General features: G+C 36.1%; 1 protein-coding gene across 2 annotated transcripts in view; it reads left to right on the top strand.

Moving 5' to 3' along the window:
- The window catches only part of RFX3 (regulatory factor X3), a 289,095-nt gene that overhangs the window by 251,513 nt on the left and 12,408 nt on the right, over positions 1 to 25,174 (top strand). For both annotated transcript variants that reach the window (XM_060153464.1, XM_060153465.1), the window contains exons 14-15: positions 5,106 to 5,314; positions 14,968 to 15,121. In XM_060153464.1, the coding sequence (XP_060009447.1) occupies positions 5,106 to 5,314; positions 14,968 to 15,121 (363 nt within the window). The remainder of the gene's footprint in view (positions 1 to 5,105; positions 5,315 to 14,967; positions 15,122 to 25,174) is intronic.

Genomic DNA, 25,174 nt, shown 5'->3' with positions numbered 1-25,174 from the left:
GCAGGGGACACGGGTTTGTGCCCCGGACCGGGAAGATCCCACGTGCCGCGGAGCGGCTGGGCCCGTGGGCCACGGCCGCTGAACCTGCGCGTCCGGAGCCTGTGCTCCGCAGCGGGAGAGGCCACAACAGTGAGAGGCCCGCGTACCGCAAAAAAAAAAAAAAAAAAAAAAAAAGACAAATAATAACAAGTGTTGGTGAGGGTGTGCAGAAATTGGAACCCTTATACACTAGTGATTGGAATGCAAAATGCTGCAGCCACTTTGGAAAACAGTATGGCAGTTCCTCAAAAGGTTAAACCTAGAGTTACCATATGATTTGGCAGTTTCACTGCTAGGTACATACCAAGAAAAATGAAAACATGTCCACCTAAAAACTTGTTCATGCGTGTTCCAGCAGCATTATTCATATTAGCCACATAAAAGTGGAAACAACTCAAATGTCCATTAACTGATGACTATGTGAAGAAAATGTGATATTCCACACAATGGAATATTATCGGGCAATAAAAAGATGAAGTTCTGATACATGCCATAACAGAGATGAACATTATGCTAAGCAAAAGAAACCAGATACAAAGGACCGTACATTGCATGATTCCATTTATATGAAATGTGCAGAACAAATACATGTATAGAGACAAAAAGTAAATTAGTAGTTGCCTAGGTCCTGTAGACTGGTGGGATTGGGAGGTGATAGATAAGGAGTAGTATGGGGTTTCTTCTTGGAGAAATGAATACATTCTAAAATTGATTGTGATGATAGAGGCACTACTCTGTGAATATACTGAAAGAAGCCATTGAATTACATACTTTAAATGAATGAATTGTTCGCTCTGTGAATTATATCTCAATAAAACTGTTTTAAAAAACAATATCGTTGCTTAAAGATAAACTGATTATTACTCCATTTCCTACAAAGTTTAATCTACAATTCTGGACTAGTTTTATCATTTAAAATATATCAAAAAGTAATATTTAGGTTTGATTTATTTTAGGGTGTCGTTAATTAGTTAAGTTCATTCTGACTTTCATGAATTGGGTTTAAACTTCTAATGTGTATAGTTTTTCTTAGATCTACATAAATATTTTTATATATACAAGCACACATACGCACACACGTGCAAATATGTAAGCTCCACAAGAACAAACTGTCTCACGTTTACAAATCCATTAACTTTACGTATTTCAGTGGAATTTACATTAACTGATTTTAGTGGGACTATTAAGAGTTCATATATTTTTGCCTTAAAATGTATACTGTTAAGTTTTTTTCAAATCTTCATTCAGAAAAGATATGTTTAAAAGTACTTTAAGAAGAGTAGAAATGGTAAGGCAACTTCTAGTTTCAAAAAGTAATTTAAGTTTAATAACCGAAAATATATTTAAGAATTATTCCTAATAATATCTGAGAAAGATTTAAAATTTTCTGTTTTACCATTATTTTCATTCGTATAGTTGTGTGTCTGAACCCTATGAAGTATGTATAGAAATGAGTTCTTCCTGGTTATAAACGCCAGCCTTGGCAACATTATTGCATATAAATGGTCAGTTATACATCTATACTACTACTCATCCCCCACTCACTGACTTTGAGGTTACCTTTTTTTCCCTTCCTTTATTCCCAGCTACCAAGTTTTTCTGGGTCCACACGACAGTTATTAGTGCTGAAACCTGTGTGCTTAAGTATCTGTCCTCTAAGACCTCCTTGCTTTCGTTAGAGGACCACGAGCGCAGTGGTGTGCCCTCCATTTCCCCCTACGTTTTACCTCTCACAACTCTGTTCATTTTCATATGTAATCTCTTTCTCAGGTTAGCATATTTTATCTTTAACTCCTTTCTTTCCTCTTCTGTTCCACATTTTACCTGGTTTTCAGTCTCCTGCCTCCCATTCCACCTTCATCACCCTCTCCTGTTCATTTGGAAGTCCCTGCCCCTACGAGATTAACCTCAGTTAAGACTGACACCCTAAGACATATAGGGTGATGCTCTTGTAATAAGGGAACTTTAATTTAAAACAATGAAATCACATGTAAGTGTCAATATTTTAATGCTCTAAGAGCTTAAGTTTCTTTCAGGATATCCATAAATCTCTTTCATTACTTCATTCTTCTCTAATTAAATCTTTAACTCATGCATTCAGGATAATTTTCCTATTGCCGTATAATTGGTTTTCTGTTTTAATTAACTGATAGCATTACAATAGTATTACTTTAGAATTGTTTTGTATAAATGGATAGTTTTCCAAATACAGTATGGGCTAAATATACTTGGGTTGGTTGACCTGATAACCTAACTTTTGCATATACTTGTGTTTCTGTATTTAAAAGACATTCTGATTTTGAAGCTACTGCCTCCTTATCATCTTGGAGATAATTTATTTCCAACTTAATAATATCTTTAATTTTCATCCTTACCTTTTTCCACTATAGAACTGAAATATCCAAATTCCTTCACAGGAATATACTTCACAGGAGTAATTACAGTGTACTCTATTGTTAGTATATTTTCAATCTTAAGAGTAGTAAAATGAAATATAATATAAAGTAGTTTGAAAAGTCAGAATAATGTCCTATGGCTTTATTTCTCTAAGTTTAGTTTTAGATTATCATTATCTCTTGGCAAGAACTAACTTCCTAGGAAGCAGTGAGTTTGAATTTATGTTAAGAAATGAAATTAAATTCTTCCAAGGAGGGCTTCCCTGGTGGCGCAGTGGTTGAGAGTCCGCCTGCCTATGCAGGGGACACCAGTTTGTGCCCCGGTCCGGGAGGATCCCGCGTGCCGCGGAGCGGCTGGGCCCGTGAGCCATGGCCGCTGAGCCTGCGCGTCCGGAGCCTGTGCTCCGCAACGAGAGAGGCCACAACAGTGAGAGGGCCGCGTACAGCAAAAAAAAAAAAAAAAAAAAAAAAAAAAAATTCTTCCAAGGATACCAGTAAGTTCCTCCTGCCTCTTACCAATGCACAAAAAAATCTTCCACAGTGGGTATAGAGTTTCAGTTTTGCAAGATGAAAAAGAGACCTATTGCACAGTAATGAGCATATAGTAAACACTCCTATACTGTACACTTCAAAATGGTTAAGATGATAAGTTTTATGTTATGTGTTTTTTACCACAATAAGAAAAAGCTTAGCCATTAATGATAAAACGAAAACACCCTCCCCTATCCTTTCTTGAGACATAAATTCTTCCCTGGGTGCTCTTCTGGACTTCTAAATTGATATAAAAGTTCTGGGAGTCATTTAACAGTGTGTTTTGAAAAACCTATTACATAGAAAAAAGTACAAAAGTAAGCAAAGATGTAGTTACTAGATTGCTAATTCCAGCATTTTTCCTAATAGTAAGAAATTGGAATGACCATAAATGTGTAACTGTATGGAATTGGTTTTGTAAATAATGGAATATTTATGCATTGAAGCAAATTCCATCACTGAACAATTAATATAGCTCCTCATTTGCCTATACGGAAAGTCATTTATCATATATATTGAAGTGAAACTAAGCAAAATATCAAGTAAAATGTATAATATGAGCCTCTTTTAAAATAACGTATGTACATAAGCATACATGCATATGTATATACTACATGTGAACAGTTTGAAAGTTATTAGCATGTTGTAGTTATCTCTTAATGTTGGCATTTTAGATATTCTTAATATTTTGTTCCTTTTTGTTTATTTGTATTTTCAATTTTTAATAATCATTGTGGTGTACTTAAAATACTTAAAAGTGATATTTAGGAGGTAAAATCGGAAAGACTATTACTAATTAGATAAGAGAAAGAAGGATAATAGATGGTATCATCAGCTGGGAATGTAGAAGAAACCCTAGGTTTCCCTAAAGAAATAAAATGAATTGAGTTTGGGCATTTTATATTTGAAGTACCTCCCAGTTGAAATGTCTCTTAAATAAGGTAAAGTCTGTAGGGCCAGGAGAGGTGCTGGAACCAGAGGGTGGAGATTAGGGGTTTATTTAGTTGAAATGGTTGATTTGAATAAACGTGTCCTCTGAGAACAGATAGATTGAAAGCTATAGACACTTTTCAGAAAAATACATACATATTCACAGTGTTTTAGACATAGAATCAGGACCTTCACAGACACCCCTCCACAGAAATCTATTGTGAAAATATTATCTGGACACGGTGAACCCAGTTTAAAAATTCTTGTCACATTTCATTTCTCTAATGTTACGCTTGGGGAAAATGAGGCCCACGCAGATTAAATGAATTGCTTGAAGTCAGTTTAGCTGATTCAGGCCCTATGTTATCATCTATGTCCTTACTCAAATATTATATTACCAAATAATTGTATTCTGACCTTAAGAGTATAGTATTTTTTTAATGTTAAAATACAACGTAGCACTAGAAACATTGTAAAACTTATGGCAGCCATTGAAAATTAACTTTAGAAGTTCCTGTTTTCATTGCTGTTACCAAACATGAAACGTTCCTGTCAGAACCAGAAGGAAAACTATAGTGATCAAATTTCTTGGCAGGTAGCCTTCCTACATTTTCTCAAAAGTATTTTTGTTGTTGTTGTTGTTGCTGTTTTCGGTTCTGTGAATTAATTTGCATTCATAGTCTTGCCTCTGTAGCTCTTGAGACTTCAGTTTCTTATCCATAAAACTCATATAGCATATACTTCTACCTTGTATCATTCAGTGTTTGTTTTTGTTTTAATCCTGAGGGACCACTTTTGGCCAATTGAATCTATTTATCCATCTGACTTACGCTAAATCTTTTCAAATGAATTGGCTTTAAAGTTTTATCTGATTGGGAGAAAAAAGAGAGGGAGTAAAAACTAAAGAAAGACGCCTCATACTGTAGGTTCAGGCTCCTGTTTTTCTTAAGTAATCATATATTTTAGTCTTTCACACAGACTAGTTAATGTAGAAAAACCAAGTCATACTTTATGTCACATCACTTTTTCATGCACAAAGGCGATGTTAGTTTCCTTAATAACTGACAAGTAGTCCTTCATTTTCTTAATTCATTTAATTGTTTTACGCTTTCAGTATAATTTGCCATTTATGCCTATGGTTTGTGGGCTGACACTCAATGAAAAGGTGCTGAGTTGAACTTTTTCTTTGCTTTCTGTGTACTGTCCCAGGAGCAGGCTTCCTGGGTATGTCAGTGTGATGACAACATGGTTCAGAGACTAGAAACAGACTTCAAGATGACTCTTCAGCAGCAGAGCACCCTGGAGCAGTGGGCTGCATGGCTTGACAATGTGATGATGCAAGCACTGAAACCCTATGAAGGAAGACCCAGTTTTCCTAAAGCTGCCAGGCAGTTTCTGCTAAAATGGTCTTTCTACAGGTATCGTCTCAATTTTTCCTATTCTGCAATTATGTATGTACATGCTTCTCAGAAAAAAAGCAAAGAAAGGAAGACTTTAGTTTGCAGAAACTCCGTGTTGTGATTATCTTCAACCCAACTCATGACTACAGCATCATGGAATTGTACCAGGAAGCTTATGGAAATAAAATTCCTGCTAGGAAAAGAAAGGCTCTTATTCAAAGCCCTAGAAGTTCTCAGATGGGAACATCTGAGATCCCAGTCTAGATAAGATGTTTAGCAACAGTCAAAAAAGGACTATAGTCCTCCTTCTGGCAAACGTGTATTATTTAGTCTTCTTTCTTGAGCCCTTACCACCACTCTTCTTCTTCTCTAGTTCAGGGATTCTCAAACTGTGGTTCGCTAGACCAGTAGCATCACTATTGCTTGGAAACACATTAGAAATGCATATTTTCAGACCCCTCCCCAAAATGTACCTGAATCAGAAACTGCAGAGGGGAGGCCCAGCAATCTGTGCTTTTTGAAGTATCGTCCACACAGTTCAGATGCATATTCAGAACCACCTAGTTAATTTCTTAATTTGATCAATTACAATTGTTTTCAAACCTAGCTGCACCTCAGAATTAGTGGAAAGAAGAGCAAAACAAAACTCCTAGGTATCTCCCAAAATCTACTGAATCAAAATCGTGGTGGTTAGAAAGTAGTGATTAGGAGTAGGGATGATCAGAAATTTTTTTTTTCAAAACGCTTACTCCTGGTGATTCTAATGCATAGCCAGTTTAATATCGAATAATCTAGTAATACAAAATGAATCACTTTTTGACTAAAAGGAGATATATATATATATATATATATATATATATATGTATGTATATATATGTAAATGTATGTTTTTCTAGACATAAAAGAACCCCAGCAGAGAAAGATTACTTGATATATAATATCAAATGTTGGGGTGAACCATTGACCATAGGTCTACACCAGGGGTTAAGAAACAGAACCTGTGTGAGTTGGCATATATACTATATATATGACATAGGATGGAATTGACAGAGTTCCATTTCTTAAGCTAAGTTACATAAGTCGTATTGTTGACCCCGGAATTTATTCTTGTGATGGGAGTTCATTTCTTTGCTTCTTTAGATGATGGTGGCCTCACTGGCTCGGGCCGAAAAGCCATGTCTACTTTGAGGCTTAGGCAGTCCCTAATTTAGTTCCTGTGCAACCATGCACATATCAAAATAGTGACTACAGGACATACCACTGACTGTGGCTATGAGTACCCTATGGTCATCATCTGGACCTCAGTGGTGAGTCCAAAGCAGTTGTGAGGAGAGAAGGTATAGAAAGAAGTAGCAGAGTTTAGAGACTAGTAGAAATTCTGAACCCAGTAAGCCCAAATTACAGGATTTCCATCTTGTTTTGACCACCTTGATAAAGATGGAACCAGAGATCTTTTAATTATGATGGTAGTTGCTTGGTTTTTATTGTGACTTCTTTCTTTCTCAACTGATTTGGTCCAATTCTTATTTCTTAAACTGAAGTAGAGGTGTAGATTCGCTTTATATGTTTAATTAGGAGTTAAATTATCCTTACATCCTGAAAACCGTTTTCTAGTGTCTAGCCCAGGGTTAAATGCAGTGAAAGAAAGTCTACCAGTTTTGTGTTGTTGTTTTGTTTTTGTTTTGGGGACGGAATAATTCCACGGTTCTGTCTCTCATATATTTAGTGCTTTTAGTCCATATGATTTGAAAAGCACCTTATTATGGTGCTGTCTAACTCTGTGACCCACTGATGCGCTTCATTAAAGCCAGTCCTAGGTTTAGACCTGGGTGTCAGTGAGCAATGTGTTGATGATATGAGTTTTCCTTTGATATATGGGGAAGATTTGGAAAACATTATCACAGTATTCTCAAAGTAGATGTAGAAATAGTAGTATTAATAGTAGAATTCAAAATTTTAATTTGGGAACATTTCTTAAGAAGATTTCAGATATTTTCCCATTTGCTTGCAAGTTGATTTCATCCATTTTTTTCCTCAGAAAATCATATAGATGGTATATGTGCTTCATGAATGATGAAACAGAAGTTATACTAGCTGTTGTTCCAAAACCTATATGACCAAAAGCAGAGTGCATCCTCTATATCAGAAAAAAGCAAGGGTTTTTTTTTTCTTCTTACTGCTTTCTTATGTCATTACATCAGACTTGCCCTTACTCCTTCCTGAGGACTTTTTTTTCTATGTTTAGTTGATATCATTTTAGAAATACACTCCTGGAGCCTTTGTCTCCACAGAGATTTGTTGCAGGTATCTTGACAGAAAATTACTTACTTGTATTTCTTGTTATCTGCAGATATACAAACCCAGTAGATCATCACTTCCTTGCCCTCTGTCCTCCCTCAGTTGGGGATAGTTGGCTTGTTATTGTTAGGCACTATTATGGTTATTATTTTCATTTCAAGAAGTCTTGAAGGCGTATACTTCAGGGCCACAGAAGGAAAGGCATATTCAGACAGATGCATACCTCCTGCTGGTAGGCGAAGTCAATAACTTAGAAACTTAAGAGCCTCTAAAATCTGACGTTTTTTTACCAAGGCATAAGAACATATTGAGTAATGAAAACTGCATTCACAAACAGAAGCAGAATTACAGAGTATTTTTTTTAATGTTTTTGGCTTTTTTAATAAGCTTTGGCAAAAAAAAAAAGAATTTGGCAGTCACATATGTCAACCCTTCATTTTCTGAAGTTGATTAATCTCATAATTTCTAAAATTCTGTGTATATATTTATATGCATACAAATAAAGAAATGGACTGGCAGAGAATCATGTTAGCAGCAGTTGACATGTTGCTGCAAACACCCTCTTCTCCAAACGGGGGTCTCTCCTTGCCTAACCTGGCTTTAAATGACTACTGCTGGCTCCCTGAGAGGTGGAAAAAATATCACCACCTTTCTTGGGCAGAAATGTAGAAGTTAAGTGGGCCATTTCTCAGCTTGTGTGTTTTGTGGATAACGGAACACAGAATTCCTCAGGGTCACCCTGAGGGTCAACCAAGTATCCCATTTTTAAAAATGAAATTTATAGCTTCGATACAGTGACTTGAAAGGGGGCACAGAGAACCTAGTTTGCCTACAATTGAACAATATATAAATCTTCCAAAAAGTAATACTCTCAGAATCAGCTATAAGCACTGTTTGAGAAGAGAGTTCACGGTACGGGGGAGGGGGTGGTCACAGGTGTGACGTTCTCATCTTTCTTCTTTGGAAGGGTGTGATGTATCCCCAAATACATAAAGAGGTGGATTGAGTATCATGTGTTTGGGGATATGTTTCATTTTCCACACCATGAGTTATAAAGATAAATACACAAAGGTATTTCTCATCCATTATAAAATAATTAACATTTATAACTCTGATTTTAAAAGGAGTTGAATTCATGGTAACTTAGCAACATGAAATTCAGTGGAGTCAATTTTGCAACATATCTTACAGAAGTCTGAATCAGACAATAGATTTCCAATTAAACTGTTAATTGTGTCATTTGATACTTGGCTTGTAGGGCAGAAGCCCAACACAGAGAGCATGAAGCAGACATAGCATTAATAATATAATTCAACTGATTCTTTTCTAAACATATGACAATAATTTCTTAACATGCTTATCAGTATTTTTAAAAATAACTAGGTATTATAACTGAAGGTCAGCACCCCTTTTTTTTTAAATTTTCCAACAGAATTTCCTATTACATGTGTACTTTATGCTGAAATACGGTGATTGCCCAGCTGTCAAATAGAATCCAAAAGCCTTAGCATGGCCTATAAGACCCTACGTGGTCCAGCTGCTAGTGACCTCCAGGTCCCACCGTGTATTCTCTTTGCTCAGGTCCTCCAGCCACACTAGCCTCTGGGCTGTCCTTGGAATAAAACAAACATAGTTCTGCCTCAGTCTCTGTATTTGCTCTCCTTTCTGCCAGGAAAGCTCACATGTTCACACAGCTCACTCCTTCAATTCAGTCTCGGTTCTGCTCAAGATATCACCTCCTCAAAAAGAGTTTTCCTGACACCCTAACTTAAAGTGCCGGCACCCATCACTTGCCAATCTCTTAACGTGACTTATTGTTTTTCATAGGGTTTAATCACTACCTAACTTTATATTTTATACCTATTCTGTTTTTATCAACTGTCTGTCCTACTAGAATGTGAGCTCTGTTGAAGCCAAATTTTTGTCTGACTTGCTCTAGAACAAGACCCTGGCACAGAGTAGGAACACAATAAATAGCTATTGAATGAATTAATATGAATTCTCTTGGAATAAAAGAATTGACTTTGCATTTTGTTTAATAATATCAGAAAGCTACTCAGTATGTATATTCTTCTTAGTCATTTACATTATTTTAAGGGAAATATAAAGCCCTAAAAGTTGAATTTTGAAATATATATATAATTCATTCTATATCTGTGATATTTATCCCTGCAAAGATTTATTGACATTCAACCGGCCCACGATTCTTCTGTGTTACAATGAATATCTTCTTTTTAAAATAAACAATTTTTGGATTATGAAATTAGTATATACTCACTTTAGGAAATCTGGGAAATACAAATACTATAAAAAGAATAAACTTAAATCATCCATAATTTTACTACCCAGAAATAACTACTGGTAAAATGTTTTCTTTCAGTGTTATATAAAATTGAGATCCAATTGTTTTTCAGAGTTTATTATCTGTATTTTTCCCTTAACATTTTTCATTTAACATTATACCTTAAGCATATCTTAAGAAACATAATTTTTAATGTCCTCACAATATTTCATTTTGTGTATGTCTCATACATAATTTAAACATCCTGTTTGTCTCTTATTCTTGAGCATTTAGGTGGTTTTTGGTCTTGTGATACAATTATAAAAAATACTGTAACGATTATCTTTGTATAAAGTTGCACATTTATCTTCAGATAAATTGAAATAAATTTGTACTTTTTAAGGTGACTAATACTATTTTAATGAAGTGTGCTATCTCGATGCTTATAGTATTAAACATTCCCATTTATTTAGGGATAGGATTTTTTTAAGAATTATATCGATAGTTTCTATGTTAAATGGGCTCATATTATACTTTTTAGTTCTTGCACTTAACATTATATCATTGACATCTTTCCAAGTTACTGCCTATATGTGTACTCTCCCTCATTTCTTTAAACTTTTATATAAATTTACATATATGAATGAACCATTTTTTTTGCTTAGTATCCTACAAATGGATATTTAGTGTTGCCCCCTATTTTCTCACCAGTATAAATATTGCTGCAATTAAAACTATCTTTGCTTATTTGTGTAAATTTCTAGAATTAGAACTGCTAGGTGATCACACCAGTCAGAATGGCCATTATCAAAAAATCTACAAACAGTAAATGCTGGAGAGGGTGTGGAGAAAAGGGAAGCCTCATACACTGTTGGTGGGAATGTAAATTGATACAGCCACTATGGCAAACAGTATGGAGGTTCCTTAAAGAAACTGAAAATAGAACTACCATATGACCCAGCAATCCCACTACTGGGCATATACCCAGAGAAAACCATAATTCAAAAAAACACATGCACCCCAATGTGCATAGTAGCACTATTTACAATAGTCAGGACATGGAAGCAACCTAAGTGTCCATCGACAGAGGAATGGATAAAGAAGATGTGGTGTGTATATATATATATATATATATATATATATATATATATATACACACAATGGAATATTACTCAGCCATAAAAAGGAATGAAATTGGATCATTTGTAGAGACGTGAATGGACCTAGAGAGTGTCCTAGAGATTGTTCATACAGAGTGAAGTGAGAAAGAGAAAAGCAAATATTGTATAATAACGCATATATGTGGAATCTAGAAAAATGATATAGATGATCTTAGTTGCAAAGCAGAAATAGAGAAACAGACGTAGAGAACAAATGTATGGATACCAAGAGGGAAAGGGGTGGGGTGGGAGGAACTGGGAGACTGGGATTGACACATATACATTATTGATGCTATGTATAAAATGGATAACTGATGGGAACATGCTGTATAGCACAGGGAACTCACCTAGTGCACTGTGATAACCTAAATGGGAGGGAAGTCTAAAAGGGAGGGGATATCTGTACGTGTATGTCCCATTCGTTTTGTTGTTCAGTGGAGGCTAACACAGCTTTGTAAAGCAACGCTGCTCAGCCATAAAAAGGAACGAAATTGAATTATTTGTAATGAGGTGGATGGACCTAGAGGCTGTCATACAGAGTGAAGTAAGTCAGAAAGAGAAAAACAACATATGCTAACACACATATATGGAATCTAAAAAAAAAAAAAAAGGTTCTGTTGGACCTAGGGGCAGGACAGGAATAAAGACTCAGATGTAGAGAATGGACTTGAGGAGATGGGCAGGGGGGAAAGGTAAACTGGAACAAAGTGAGAGGGTAGCATTGACATGTATACACTACCAAAGGTAAAATGGATAGCTACTGGGAAGCACAGGGAGATCAGCTCTGTGCTTTGTGACCACCTAGAGGGGTGGGATAGGGAGGGTGGGAGGGAGACGCAAGAGGGAGGGGATATGGGGATATATGTATACATATAGCTGATTCACTTTGTTATAAAGCAGAAACTAATACACCATTGTAAAGCAATTAAACTCCAATCAAGATGTTAAAAAAAAAAAAAACAACATTGTCAGAGAGAGAGCCTGCTTGTATTTTATAAAAACAACAACTAGAAAACACTATTAGGTGAAAGCATTTGTGCATTTTTAGTTTCGACATGTGTTGCCAAATTTCCCTTCATAAATGTTTTGTGAATTTACGCTTGTAGAAACAGCAAATGAGAGTTCTTTCCCCATACCCTCTCCAACACTGATCTTTTAATGTCTTATAGTATAATAGATGATATATGGTATCTTACCTTTAATTTACATTTCTTTTAATTTTGAATAAGATTAGTCACATTTTTGTATACTTGTTAGCCATTAGTCTTCTCCAGGCTGTATTTTAAATAGCTGCTGTCTTTCTTCAGCAAGAGATGTGTACTTAGGAGTGAATATTCCACCCCATATTATTTAATTTTTCAAAATTATTTACTTCACATGATCAAATTTGGATATATGTAAAAATGTTAGGCAACTTTTTATTGTTATTTTTATGTTGTTTTTGCTTTTGCTTTTTAAAGTAGAGGATTCTCTGCCTGTTAAAATTTGTTCCATAGGAAAATAAAATTTAATTTCAATAGCTATTAAATTTATAATAATTATTTTTATGAATAGGTGATGTGTTACTGAGTTTTGGGAAAAGCATGCATCGAATTATAACAGAATTTTGTCATTATATCTTTGACATATAAGTGAAAGTGTTAATTTATTTTTAGTGATTCTCTAATAGAGTTCCAAGCTTAAGGTATTCATTAAAGTATTTGACTCTAAGGAATCATTCACCAGTACTGCTTTTTATGATAATGAGTATATTATTAACTCCAACATATGGAATAGTATAGTAATAGGTAGTTTTGCTTAAGATTTCACATACATTATCTCATTTGACTCTCAGGCTAATCTTGAACCTTTAAATGTTGAATGACATACTCACAATCAAGATCACATGGTGGTTAACATGGATCTAACTCCAAACCCATGCTTTTTTTCTGTTTAGTAAATAGATCCACAGAATGAGAGACATCTGCCATCATCATATAGTAACACCTGTTCTTGCTGCCGTAGCCAAATGAGAGTCAGAAGCTCAGCTCCTCCTGTTTTGTGTATTAGGATCATAATCACTTATATTTGAGTCTTGTTCTATTCATTCATAAGTCTATTTCACAACCTTTAACACATTTTGTCCTTGAAATCATCACGCAAATTAGGTAAAACCAAAAGTACTGCTTTCACTTTCACCCAAAAGGAAAAACACTCTCATGGAAATGATTTTTTTTTTGAGATTGATAGTGAATTAATGAAGAGCCAGGATCAGAATCCAGGGCTTTAGAGTTTTAGATGTACAAGGATGATCTGTCACTTGCCAAGTTGAATGTGTAGAATTTGATATATTACTAGCCTCTATATAAATAAGGTTGAAAATGAAACAGAAATGTAGTCTTCTGTTTTTCCATCTGTCTGGCATTTTACAATTCTTCATTGCAAAATAAGGCCTAGGAATATCAGCCCATACATTTGTGAGATTCTATCTCCTCCTCCTATCAGAGAATATAATGCCTGTTTTAGTTTGCATAGGACAGAAATCTCTAGAAAAGGACACTAAATGAAAGTGAGGAGAAACACACACACACACACACACACACACACACACACACACACACACACACACACACACACACACACACACACACACACACACACACACACACACACACACACACACACACACACACACACACACACACCCTACCCTGACTCTAAGATAGAAATATTAAAGAGATTTGAAGTGCATGGACAAGCTTAATAATTGACATGTCTTCAATGAGGCCAAAATTTTATTTTGATTCACTTCCATTTTGAGTATAATAGAGTGTATTGTTAGTAATTTATTAATAATATGGTTCAGATTTTGGTATTTTATAAATTAAACATTCATATTTTTCAAAGTTATGCATTTCTTAATTGATTTTATTATGCTATTTCTAATGGAAAAATCACCTTAATTTAATTTAATGGAAATCAGTAAGGAACTAGAGTCACTTAATAAATTTACCTTCCAACAGAACTTGCAGGGATCCCTGTGCATAACCGCATACATTCTACATTGCCACATTTGGGAGCATTGCTTAGTATATATATATATATATATATATATATATATACACACATACACACACATACTTTTTTAAAGATAAATTTATTTATTTATGTATTTTTGGCTGTGTTGGGTCTTCGTTGCTGTGCTTGGGCTTTCTCTAGTTGTGGTGAGCGGGGGCTACTCTTTGTTGCGTGTGCGGACTCCTCACTGCGGTGGCTTCTCATTGCGGAGCACGGGCTCTAGGCGCACGGTCTTCAGTAGTTGTGGCTCACAGGCTCTAGAGCGCAGGCTCAGTAGTTGTGGCTCACGGGCTTAGTTGCTCCGAGGCATGTGGGCTCTTCCTGGGCCAGGGACAGAACCCATGTCCCCTGCATTGGCAGGCGGATTCCTTACCACTGCCCCACCAGGGAAGTCCCTGCTTAGTATATTTTGTAAACTTGGTCAAATACATGTTTTTCTCACAGCGTACCCCAGAGGTCGTTATCATTGAGAGATACTGACAGTGTTTACGCGTCATCAATAAGACCTTCACTTTGAGTTGCTTTTTCTTATGGTGATGATTTGTCAGCCTTCCAAAAATATTTTTTATTCAATTCTGACCCCTTTGTGAATTTAATAGAATCAAAAGACTTGCCTATGACAGTAAAATGGTTTTTCCCAGTTAATAGTTGTCTAGCTCTAATAAGGATCTAGTCAAGTTTCAGTGAAGATGACCTATTTACCACTCTGTTTGAAAGAGTTGAGCCAACTGCTTTCAGTAGTGAAATTATTCCATGGCAGGTTGTGTGCTATACCAATCTTTTAGACCTCTAACTTCTTTTAAGAGGAAAATTAGATTGAACTCTAATCCTGCTCACTAACAATGGCTGCATATGTGTCTTTTCTCTTGGAACAGCTCAATGGTTATTCGGGACTTAACCCTACGCAGTGCTGCTAGCTTTGGCTCCTTCCACCTGATCCGTCTGCTCTACGACGAGTATATGTTCTACTTAGTAGAACATCGTGTTGCTCAGGCAACAGGAGAGACACCCATAGCGGTCATGGGTGAGGTAAGAGAGGCTAAAAGAGCTATGACCCACAGGGCTTTCTAAAAAGATCTGAATTTTATTTTAATCTAAATGTATTAATCGTCGAAGCAACGGTTCCTAACCAATGAATTTTGGACCCCAGAGGGCCTGTGTGGTTATTTCAGGGGGTCCTTAAATCCCTCTGTTCATACATATTTTCTTAGTCAAAGGTTCTAAAACTGTCGATTATATCATGTGAAAGTACATGGAATATTTAAATATGCTATAAAGGTGTCTATGTAAAAGAAAATCTTGAGAATCACTGAACTTTAAAAAATCCTTAATATTACTCAGCCATAAAAGAGAATGAAATAATGCTATTTGCAGCAACAGGGATGCACCTAGAAATTACCATACCAAGTGAAGTTAAGTCAGAGAAAGACAGATATTATATGATATCACTTATATGTGGAATCTAAAAAAAATAGTACAAATGAATTTATTTACAAAACAGAAACAGACTCACAGACATAGAAAACAAACTTATGGTTACCAAAGGGAAAGCAGGGGTGGGATAAATTGGGGGGTATGGGATTAACAGATGCACACTACCATATATAAAATAGATAAGCAACAAAGTTTTACTGTATATAGCACAGAGAACTTGATCCAATATCTTGTAATAAACTGTATGGAAAAGAAATGAAAAAAAGTTTATAGATATATACATATATAAATATATGTATAACCGAATCACTTTGTTGTATGCCTGAAACTAACACAATATTGTATATTAGCTATACTTCAATTAAAAAAAAAATCCTAAAAAAAAAAAAATCCTTATTGACTGGAAAATAAGAAAGATTGATGCTTCTGATAAGGCTAAGGGCTAGGAACTCAGAGGAAAAAGTTAAATATATGTTTTGTAGACTTTTTTCCAAGTGCCCAAGAACAAAATGAAGGATAATAACGATGATGATGAAACTGATAGGTAACATTTTGGGGGCACTTACTATGTGCCAAACACAGTCCTAAGTCCCTTATGTATAATAAAGCATTTAACACATACAACAACTCTTTGAGATAGGTGCTACGTTATCCTGTTTACAGATGAGAATCTGAGGTTCTAAGACACAGAGAGATTAAAGAGTTACATAGCTAGCAGACAATGGAGACCTGTTTTGAATATTCAGTCTGCTTTTCATACCCATGCTCCTAATCACTAAAGGTGTAGGAAAAAAATTCTCTTCCTCTTAATTTCTGGATAGTGTCAAAATGTATTTTCAACATGTTGTAAAGCTAAAATGCTAAAGTTAATATACACAAGGGCTGGTTAATATAATGAGGGATAGAGGCACATGCACAAACGATTCAGCCCTGGCTCACTTTGTTGTATTGAACTGGGTTTTGATTGAATCCAGATTTTGCTGGATTATGCCAGGTTAGGCAATGTTACATATTACTGCCCAAAGCAGTCAAGAAGACATGTTCACTTTTAAGCTATGTGTGTGTGCTTATTTAAATTAAAAAAGTAAAAATAAATATTAGATGCTTTTCCTAGTTTAATAAATATGATGATAAAGGTATAAATTTAAAAATATATTAAAATACCTCAAGGACCTTTATAAGTATTCTAATATAAATAAAATACATGTGACTTTTATTCAGAAAGTTGGTTAAAATATTCTTCTTTCCCTCTTTAAAATCCCTTGCTGTATGCTGATCTATATGTGTTTGTATGTTTCTTAATGGTGATTGTGCCTAAGTGATGCCAATTATGTGTATGTGAGATTAAGCAAGATTCATTTTAGCTTTTAAATTACAAGCAGGACCTCATCGTTGACCAAAACAATCTGGACTTTTCTTAGATTTGAGTTCCCCTCAGTGCCTCTTTCCTTAGTTCTCTTATAGATGCCTGGTTGCAAAATGCCCAGTTGGCAAGTAGATTAAATACGATAAAATTTTTTAACTCAGGGCTCAAAACTTCTGAAATAGACATGCCTCTTGGTATATTTAACACATTTGGCAACTACCTCATATGGTCCAAGACTTCTTTAACAGGATAACCAGGATAATGATAAACAGCGATTCTCATTAACACCATGTGGCTAATCCTGATGCGTGATCTCTGTTTCCCCTGCATCTCTAGGAAACAAAGCCTGTGGCCATGAGCCAGTGACATGTGAAGACTTAGCGACCTCCTCATATGCTAATACCAGCAGTACTGGCTCACCAGTATTAAAATGGCCTTATATAGTCTATACTGCCAACTAATCATTCTAATGATCTAATTGACATTCTTTTTTACTATATGTAAACAATGTAAATGAATAAGACAGATTGCCACATGATTCAAAGATATAATATAAATAAAGTCTAGATCAGAAAGTAAGGTATAAATACCTTCTCTAAGATCAAAGATCTAAGCATACCTCTTGATTTCTTTGCTTACTATCTCCTTACCCAATTTATAGGAAAATCCTTTGAGCTGTCTATGCTCATCCGTTATTCAGCCAAGGCCAAGTAAAGCTAATTTTACAGGCTTGATCTCCCCTTAAAACATTGATGCCTTGTAGACCAATTGGCCATTATAGACCTGTTGGCCATGGTCATATTATCATGTCTAAAATTTCTTGATTCTTGGGAAAAGGAGAAGGAAATTCAAGGGAAAGGAAGGCATGCATCTCTCACGTGTTATCCTAAGCCTACCCTAGAAATGAGATTGGAGGTAAAAAAGACTTTCATGTGTCAAGCCTCAGCTGCATTCTTAGCTCCGTAAATGACCTCCCTTTCCAAACCTCAAGTCCAGAAGTGCCTGTGTATATAATGGGAGCAACACCGCAGGCCAAAATCCATTGAAATCCATAAAAATCACCGTTACCCTCAATTGCAGCAAGTGGTTTTCATTCATCAGTAACAACCACCACAAAAACAATAATAATTGTCACTATTTATTGAGAATTTATTATACCCTTAATGAAATTAAGCTCTTGATCTATCTACTAATGGTCCTTTCTCAGTAAATGGTACCCTCCCTGTCGATCATGTTGGATATGTGAGCATCATCTTTATGTATCTTTCTGTCTTGACCTGCATATCCAACCAGTTACTAAGTCTGCCCTTTCCCAAACTCCCCATAGTGCAGTCAGTATCATCTTATGAAAATGCAAACCTGATTGTGTTATCCACACCTAAAACCCTTTAGTGGCTTCTTCTTCTTCTACTTAAGGAAGAAAAGTCTTCCCTTGGTACAAGATTTGGCCCTGTCTCTCTGATCAACCTCACCCTCCCTCTTCCAGGTCCTTCTGCTGCAATCACAGTAGTCTTTTCTCTATTCTTATTCACCAAGCTTTCCTCATCATTGGACCACTGTGTAAACTGTGCTTTTACCTGGAACCCTCTGCCTGACTCTCGTTGCCCATTCTAACTCCTTCATGTCTTAAATATCAGTTCCTCGAGGAGGCCCAACTTCCCCCAGACTATGTTAGATGCTCCTTTTCTCTCTGATTTGTACTTTTACTTTCATTCTAGAACCTACGTAATATTAATTGCGTGATTCTTTGTATGATTTGTGTTATCGAAGATTTAATGCCTGGAAATAATGGAGAACTTTAAGTCAGAAGAACTAAACTCTACTTATAGTTCTGTCATTTATGGTAGTATAATCTTGGGCAAATTGTGTTCACTTTTGTTGATTCTCAGACTTATCTCTAAAATTAATTCATTCATTTATCTAACAAATACTTCTTATGCATCTACTCTAGACCAAACATTATAATGTTTAGGATGTAGTGATGAACAAAATGGATTTTGATGCTGCATTCAAGGAACTTATATTTTAGTAGGGGATACATATTTGTTAAATGTTCATATAACTACATAGCTATAAATTCTGATAAGTGCTGTAAAGGAAAATTAAAGGGATATAGGAATACTTAAAGAATAATATTCACTTGTGAGTGAATATTATTTTTAATCTATTTTACAGATGATGAAATGAGACACAGAGCCAGTCACAGTCACACAGAGTCACACAGCTACTAGGTTGTAAAATCAGTTTCTGAAACCAAGCAGCCTGGCACGAAAGCCGTTGCTGTTAATCTACCATGCTTATTACCTGCTGCAGGATGGGGTGAGATTGGAATAAGAATAGTTCAGAAATCAGTAAAGGGACAGCTGAAAAATAGTCACAAACTTTATTGGACACTTGTTTTACCTTTATAGGTGCTGTATTTGGGAGAGGTGTCAGGCAGCTAACTAGATCCAGAAGCAAAAGGAAAGGTTTCCCTTTCAAAGTAACGTAAGGATAATTAATACATCTTTTCACTAATGTGAATTCAATAAATGAGTTTTAAAATTAACATTATTTACATTATTTGAGCAGGCAAGAGAGACCAATACATCATGTTTTACATATAAACACAGTATACAAACATACAAGTTTTATTTTTACATTCCCTGTAGCACTGACATTTCAGTTGTTGAAATGAAGGCTACCATGTAATGGAACCCCGAAATGAAACAGCATCACCACCATGAGTTTTCTTCTAAACGTCAGCCTGCTACTACATTAATACTGAGCAGTAAGTTATTTAAAGCATTTACATTTCCAAAGTTTCATTATTATTTTTATTTTTTGCCAAATGATTAAAAGGAAACTATTTACTGCTAAGATTTATGCAATTTTCTGAATTTTTATTTAAATATTATAAATATTCCAGTAGAGTTTCTGGCAGTGGTGAAATTTTAAGAGTAGGAATAAAGTAAAATAAACAAGTTGCATCTCTTTGCACACCTGTTAAATTTTTTTAAAAATCATAAGGTTTTCTGTACAGCTCTAACAAGGAAAATTGAGCAGAAAATATCCTTTTATTTGGATTTTATGACTAGTTGAAGGATATTTAGAAGTTAATGGCATACATGCTTTATTTCTTTAAAATATACAGTCTTAATGTATTCACTGAATCTACAGATTTTTATTGCTTCATAAAATGATTTTCTGTGACATTTTTATATTTAATGTATTAAATATATTTAAATTTCCTTTATCATAATTTAATTTTACTTAATATTATATCTTTGTAATCAACTTTTTGAAATAAAAATAGGAACCAAAAGCTGCTTTAATTGCTCAGCTGTGAATATCAATATTAAAAATATAATATTTTAGTAATATTTTTAAGGAAAAAAAATTGAGGAACTCTTAAGGGTTTACCATTAAAAGAAAAATGCCTAGGCTTCAGTAAAATTGAAATACTCAAAGTGAAAGGGGAAAAAACTCTTTAAAATTTAAAAACTGGAGAAGAGCAATAATAATTCATGGGCAAGCTTTTAGGATAAAAGTTGAGTGAAAAAGTTCCATTTGATGGAAGTACAACCATTGTAAATATGCATGGATGCTTAAGATAAAATCAAATTAATGAAAAATAGATTTCAGTGAGCATTATTCTAGTGCAACTAGGGAATACACTGAAAATGTACCTGTTGAATAATAGACTTGTTATAGAATATTTTAAAAGGGATGAATCATATCACAGTTGAAATCATTTGCAGGAAAAAAAAACATCTGGGAACAGTAGTAACTTAAAAAGTGTAATGAATACTTGTCAAAAATTATATTAGTTATTATTTATAATAAAGCTTACTGTTCATTAATATTTTTTTAATTGAAGACTGGTCTTCTGACAACTACTCTGCTAAATGTCTTACATTTTTAAGTAATATTCACCAAAACCTTACAAGGGATATGTTAGTGTTCCCATTTCACCCATAAGGAAAACAGAGGTTGAAAGTTGCCCAATATCAGAACTAGTGGTAGCGCTAACTGTAGGAAGTGGGGCTGTCTCACTCCAAGTAGCCAAATCGGTTCAATCCACATTTTAATTTTTCACCATATAAATTGTTTATAGACAGTTACGGAATAGGGACTAATTTATTTCTGTCTGAACTTTACAACTCCCCCAAATGCCTGCACACTCGCAATCATGCACAAACCAGATGCCTGGTATGAAAGCTTTCATTATTTTGTTCCAAGGCTTCTTTCCTCTGCATTGCAGGATGCATCTTGATAGTCCTACCACCCTTCCCCTTTCCACTTTTTGTTAGTAGATGTTCAGAATATGCAAACTAAATGGAATATTAGTCTAAGCAAATTGCAGTTGGAAAGCTAAATCTGCCAGAAGACAACAACAACAAATTACACCCTTCAGCTCTTCTGTACCCACCCACAGACCTAAATCAAAGTTATGGTTTTAGAATTTGCAGTTTGCTTTTAGCTGTAAATCTGCTCCTCTACATTAGCACAATTCTAACAACTTGAAAATAAATGATAAAAGTGACTCCCTGGAAAGCCTTTCTCCTCCACCTTCATCCTCCAAGTTCCTAAGAATTATCTCTGTAGATGCTCTCCTGTATTTTTTTTCTCCTCTTTCCTGGTTTGTCATTCTGTTCCTTACTCTCCTTGCATGTGAGCAAAGCACCTATTGACTCAGCAGCCCAGGGCTTCAACCCTATCCCTCTGGGATCCCTGCTCATTAGCTTCCTCCACTTGGTTTCCTTCCCTGCTTGCTCTGGGCTCTAACCTCTTCTCACATCCTCTTCAGGGAATGGAGTTTTGCTTACAGCTCTGGTCTAAACACAATCCCACAATAGGTGCCCCAAAAATACTCATTCAAGGAAGGAAGTGCAAAAGAATGATGGAAAGACAGACAACCAACTAACAGAACTTCTCATTTCATTTCATGATGGACATACTGGATTTCTGTATCAGGAAAATAATGCTCCTAGACCAAGAAGAGCTCCCTTTCCCCAGAGTACTCCTTCAGTATTTCAGAGAACCTCTGTTATGAAGTTGGGTTTTCATAAGTGCTTACAGCTAGAGATTAGTTTGGAAGTGGGAAAAGAGAAGAAAATAGAAATCCAGGATTTCTTGACATTGTTCAAGAACTAAAATGATCACTGTAGACGTTAGGAAGGGAAACTCGGCACACTGTCCTCTTCAGCAAAGTCCACCACTGGGCTCTTTGCTTAGCAACAGGTTAGCCTGGTAGCCCAGCCTCAGAGTCAACTAGGTGTGAAACGTTACCTGGCCTAGATTAAGCATGACAGCTCCCCCTGCTGGCCTCCTTGCCATGCTCTATCATCCTGTGCCCAGCCCAAGTGGCTCTGGCCTTCCATTGTCTTTCTGGTATTTTTGCTCAGACACAGGTGAAGTTGATGGTTGCTGGTCCTCCTGGTAAAGAAATAGTCCTTGTTTGGGATGGGTAATTTCCTCAATTCACGGGAATTGTTTTCTGCTTTTCACCATCACTATACTAAAATATACTTTCGTAAGTATGAGAGATTTTCAGCAAGTATATGGGCCAGTTGTGATGATCCTTCCATCACTTCAAATCTGATTCATGCTAGTGGTAAAGGTCTGCTTGGTACAAAGAGAACATGTTTCCACACTTCCACCACCCTTGTCTCTCCAGTTAATAATTTCCAAAAAAAGGAAAGTGGTATAATCAAAATAGATACTCCTCTGACATAATAAATTGATATCATGCTTTCCTGATAGACAGTGAAGGTGGCCTCAGTGGGAGCTTGTCTTTAGTTAAGAGCACCAAGGTTCTTTCTTTTCAGCCCATAGTTTTATTTACATAAAGGATATGCTGCCAGGCCCAACCCTAGCATTTGGGTAAATAGATCTTGGTAATAACTTGGAAGACTGGGTTTAAATTTAAAATTCTTAGGCTCCTCCTAGTTCCATGCCAGAAAATGGTGACATAGACATAGTTGACCCATGGCCCACCCTGTGGCCCCTAGAGCACTTCTCTTGTGTATCATTCCCTATCCTGTATTGTGAAGAGCCTGTGCTCATGCTTGTGGGCACCTCAGTCCAGTGTTCAGGTTTTGTCTGCCCTTTGCAAATAGCTGCACCTCCGCACTGGCTCTCCCTTCTTTCTTCTGATGGGTGGACTTAGGGAGAGACCTGCACAGGCCTGAAAGGGGACTTGGGGCTTTAGGCAGGGAATTATGGGATCTCAGGTAACAGAAGTATGGTCTGGGGGTAGGAGTGAAACACAGGGTCCAGGAGGGCATATCCACGTGGCCCAGTGGACTCCTTGTCTGTGGGGAGGGCCATGGCCACAGGAAAGGCAGAGCAGGGCTCTCCGTGGTGTGGGGCTCAGGACAGAGGCCCCTCCTAGTTTGGCCTAATGGTAGCATTAAATGTTAATGGTTTTGAAATTACTTTTCTCCTCAAAAGCAACTAAAGCCTGTATTCCTACTTCTTCACTACCTGCGTGCTCACTTTGAGTGCTTCTTAGAGGTTTTTCTTCTTGAAGTATAATTGATTTACAATATTATATTAGTTTCAGGTATCCAGCCTAGCGATTCAGTATTTTTACAGATGATACTCCATTTAAAGTTATCACAAAATAATGGCTATGTTTCCCTGTGCTCTAAATATATCCTTGTTGCTTATCTGTTTTATACATAGTCGTTTATATCACTTCTTAGAAATTTTGAAACAATATAAAGGTAGATAAATTACTGTGTTCCCAGGGCGCAGAGGGCAACAAAAAAGCCTGAACAGTCAGAATCATGATGAAAATATGCTACCCGGGTAGAGAGTAACCAACAGCGCAAGTTGCCAGGATAGCTGGCTAGCCTGAAGGGGTAGAACCAATAGCAAATATAGGGCAGAATTTGCCTTGCTGTGATGCAAACGGGCAGAAGTCTTAGCCATCTTAGCAGGCTTCAGTAAAACTATTTGGAAATACACAGAACAGTCCACTTCCAGAAAAAAAAAAAAAAAAAAAAGGAACACAAGATTTTACCAACTGGAACACTAACATGCCTTGAGAATTTTTTAAAATCAGAAATCACTTTAAAGTCAGCAATTATTTTTCCTCAGTTGTGAAATCCTGTACCAGTGCTAAATGCAATGCTTTGACTAATTTGGTTCTCATTTGGAAGACATTAAAGAAAATAATAATGTTCTGAAATCCCTTATGATTGAAATTTCAAGACATTTCTCTCCACCATCAAAAACATTCAAAATAGTTGCCACTACCTAATCCTTTTGTGATCGATTCTACTAACGTCAGTTAATAGAACTGAAATCATAGGAGATTGTGCAGCTATCTAAGGTTTGTAAAGTTCAGAACATTACAAAGTTCAAGCTAAGTACAGAATGTTGAAAGATTAGAATTGGGTCAAGAACTTCCAAATCTGCATGGGAACAATCTTCCTGCTTTTATAGGAACTGCTTTAAAGGCTCTTACTCCTTTATTGACTTCTTAGAAGAACAGAGCAAGAAGCAGTTGGTTAGGTCAAGGTTTACATGTTGACATTCATCTGAGCTCGTCAGCTATTTCTGGTTGTGTGATCATCCTCATTATGCTAAAGGTACAAAACATACACACACACACCATCCTTGTTTAGGACAGCCCTTCTCATGGTATTTGCTTGAGTCATAAATGGCTTGGTCAGTACATCCAGTGACTTCAACTTCAGCCCTAGACTGAGTTTATAGTGTCAACAACCTTAGGTCAAAGCCTAAGGAACACTTCCATTCTGAAGCAGCAGTACTCCTTGTAGCCCCACTCAGCTAGAGACATTTCATTTTGAAATCACCATCTTACGGTTTTAGGGTTAAATGGAATTCTAGGACTTTAGTATTTGAAAATTGAGTCTTGAAGACATTAAACCCTGTCTATTTCATATATGTGGAAACCTGAGGATCAAAGAGTATTATGTCTGGGGTCACAGGACTGATAGTGGCAGAGTTGGGATTCAAACCCAGGTCAGGCTGGCCCCACACCCCAAGTTGTTCGACACCCAAATTTAAATTTCATATTTCCCATTTAATACCTTTGCAACCTGGGCAAGTTATATATACGTATATCTCAAGAAAACTTGAGTTTTCTCATCAACAAAATAAACATAAGAACCATTCCTTCACAGGGATGTTGTGAGGACTAAAGTAGGAAGGAAGATAGGTATAGGTTATTAGGTATAGGTAGATAGATGGGGTGGATAGGCAGGCAAGCAGACAGGCACATACAAGGTACCAGATTTTTGTTAGTTCCATTTCCTTTCCCTTTCCTT

This window comes from Lagenorhynchus albirostris, chromosome 7, assembly GCF_949774975.1.
Source record: "Lagenorhynchus albirostris chromosome 7, mLagAlb1.1, whole genome shotgun sequence".
NCBI classification, from domain to species: Eukaryota; Metazoa; Chordata; class Mammalia; order Artiodactyla; family Delphinidae; genus Lagenorhynchus; species Lagenorhynchus albirostris.
Note: the sequence above shows the minus strand (reverse complement) of the source record. Positions and strands in the feature narration are given on the sequence as shown.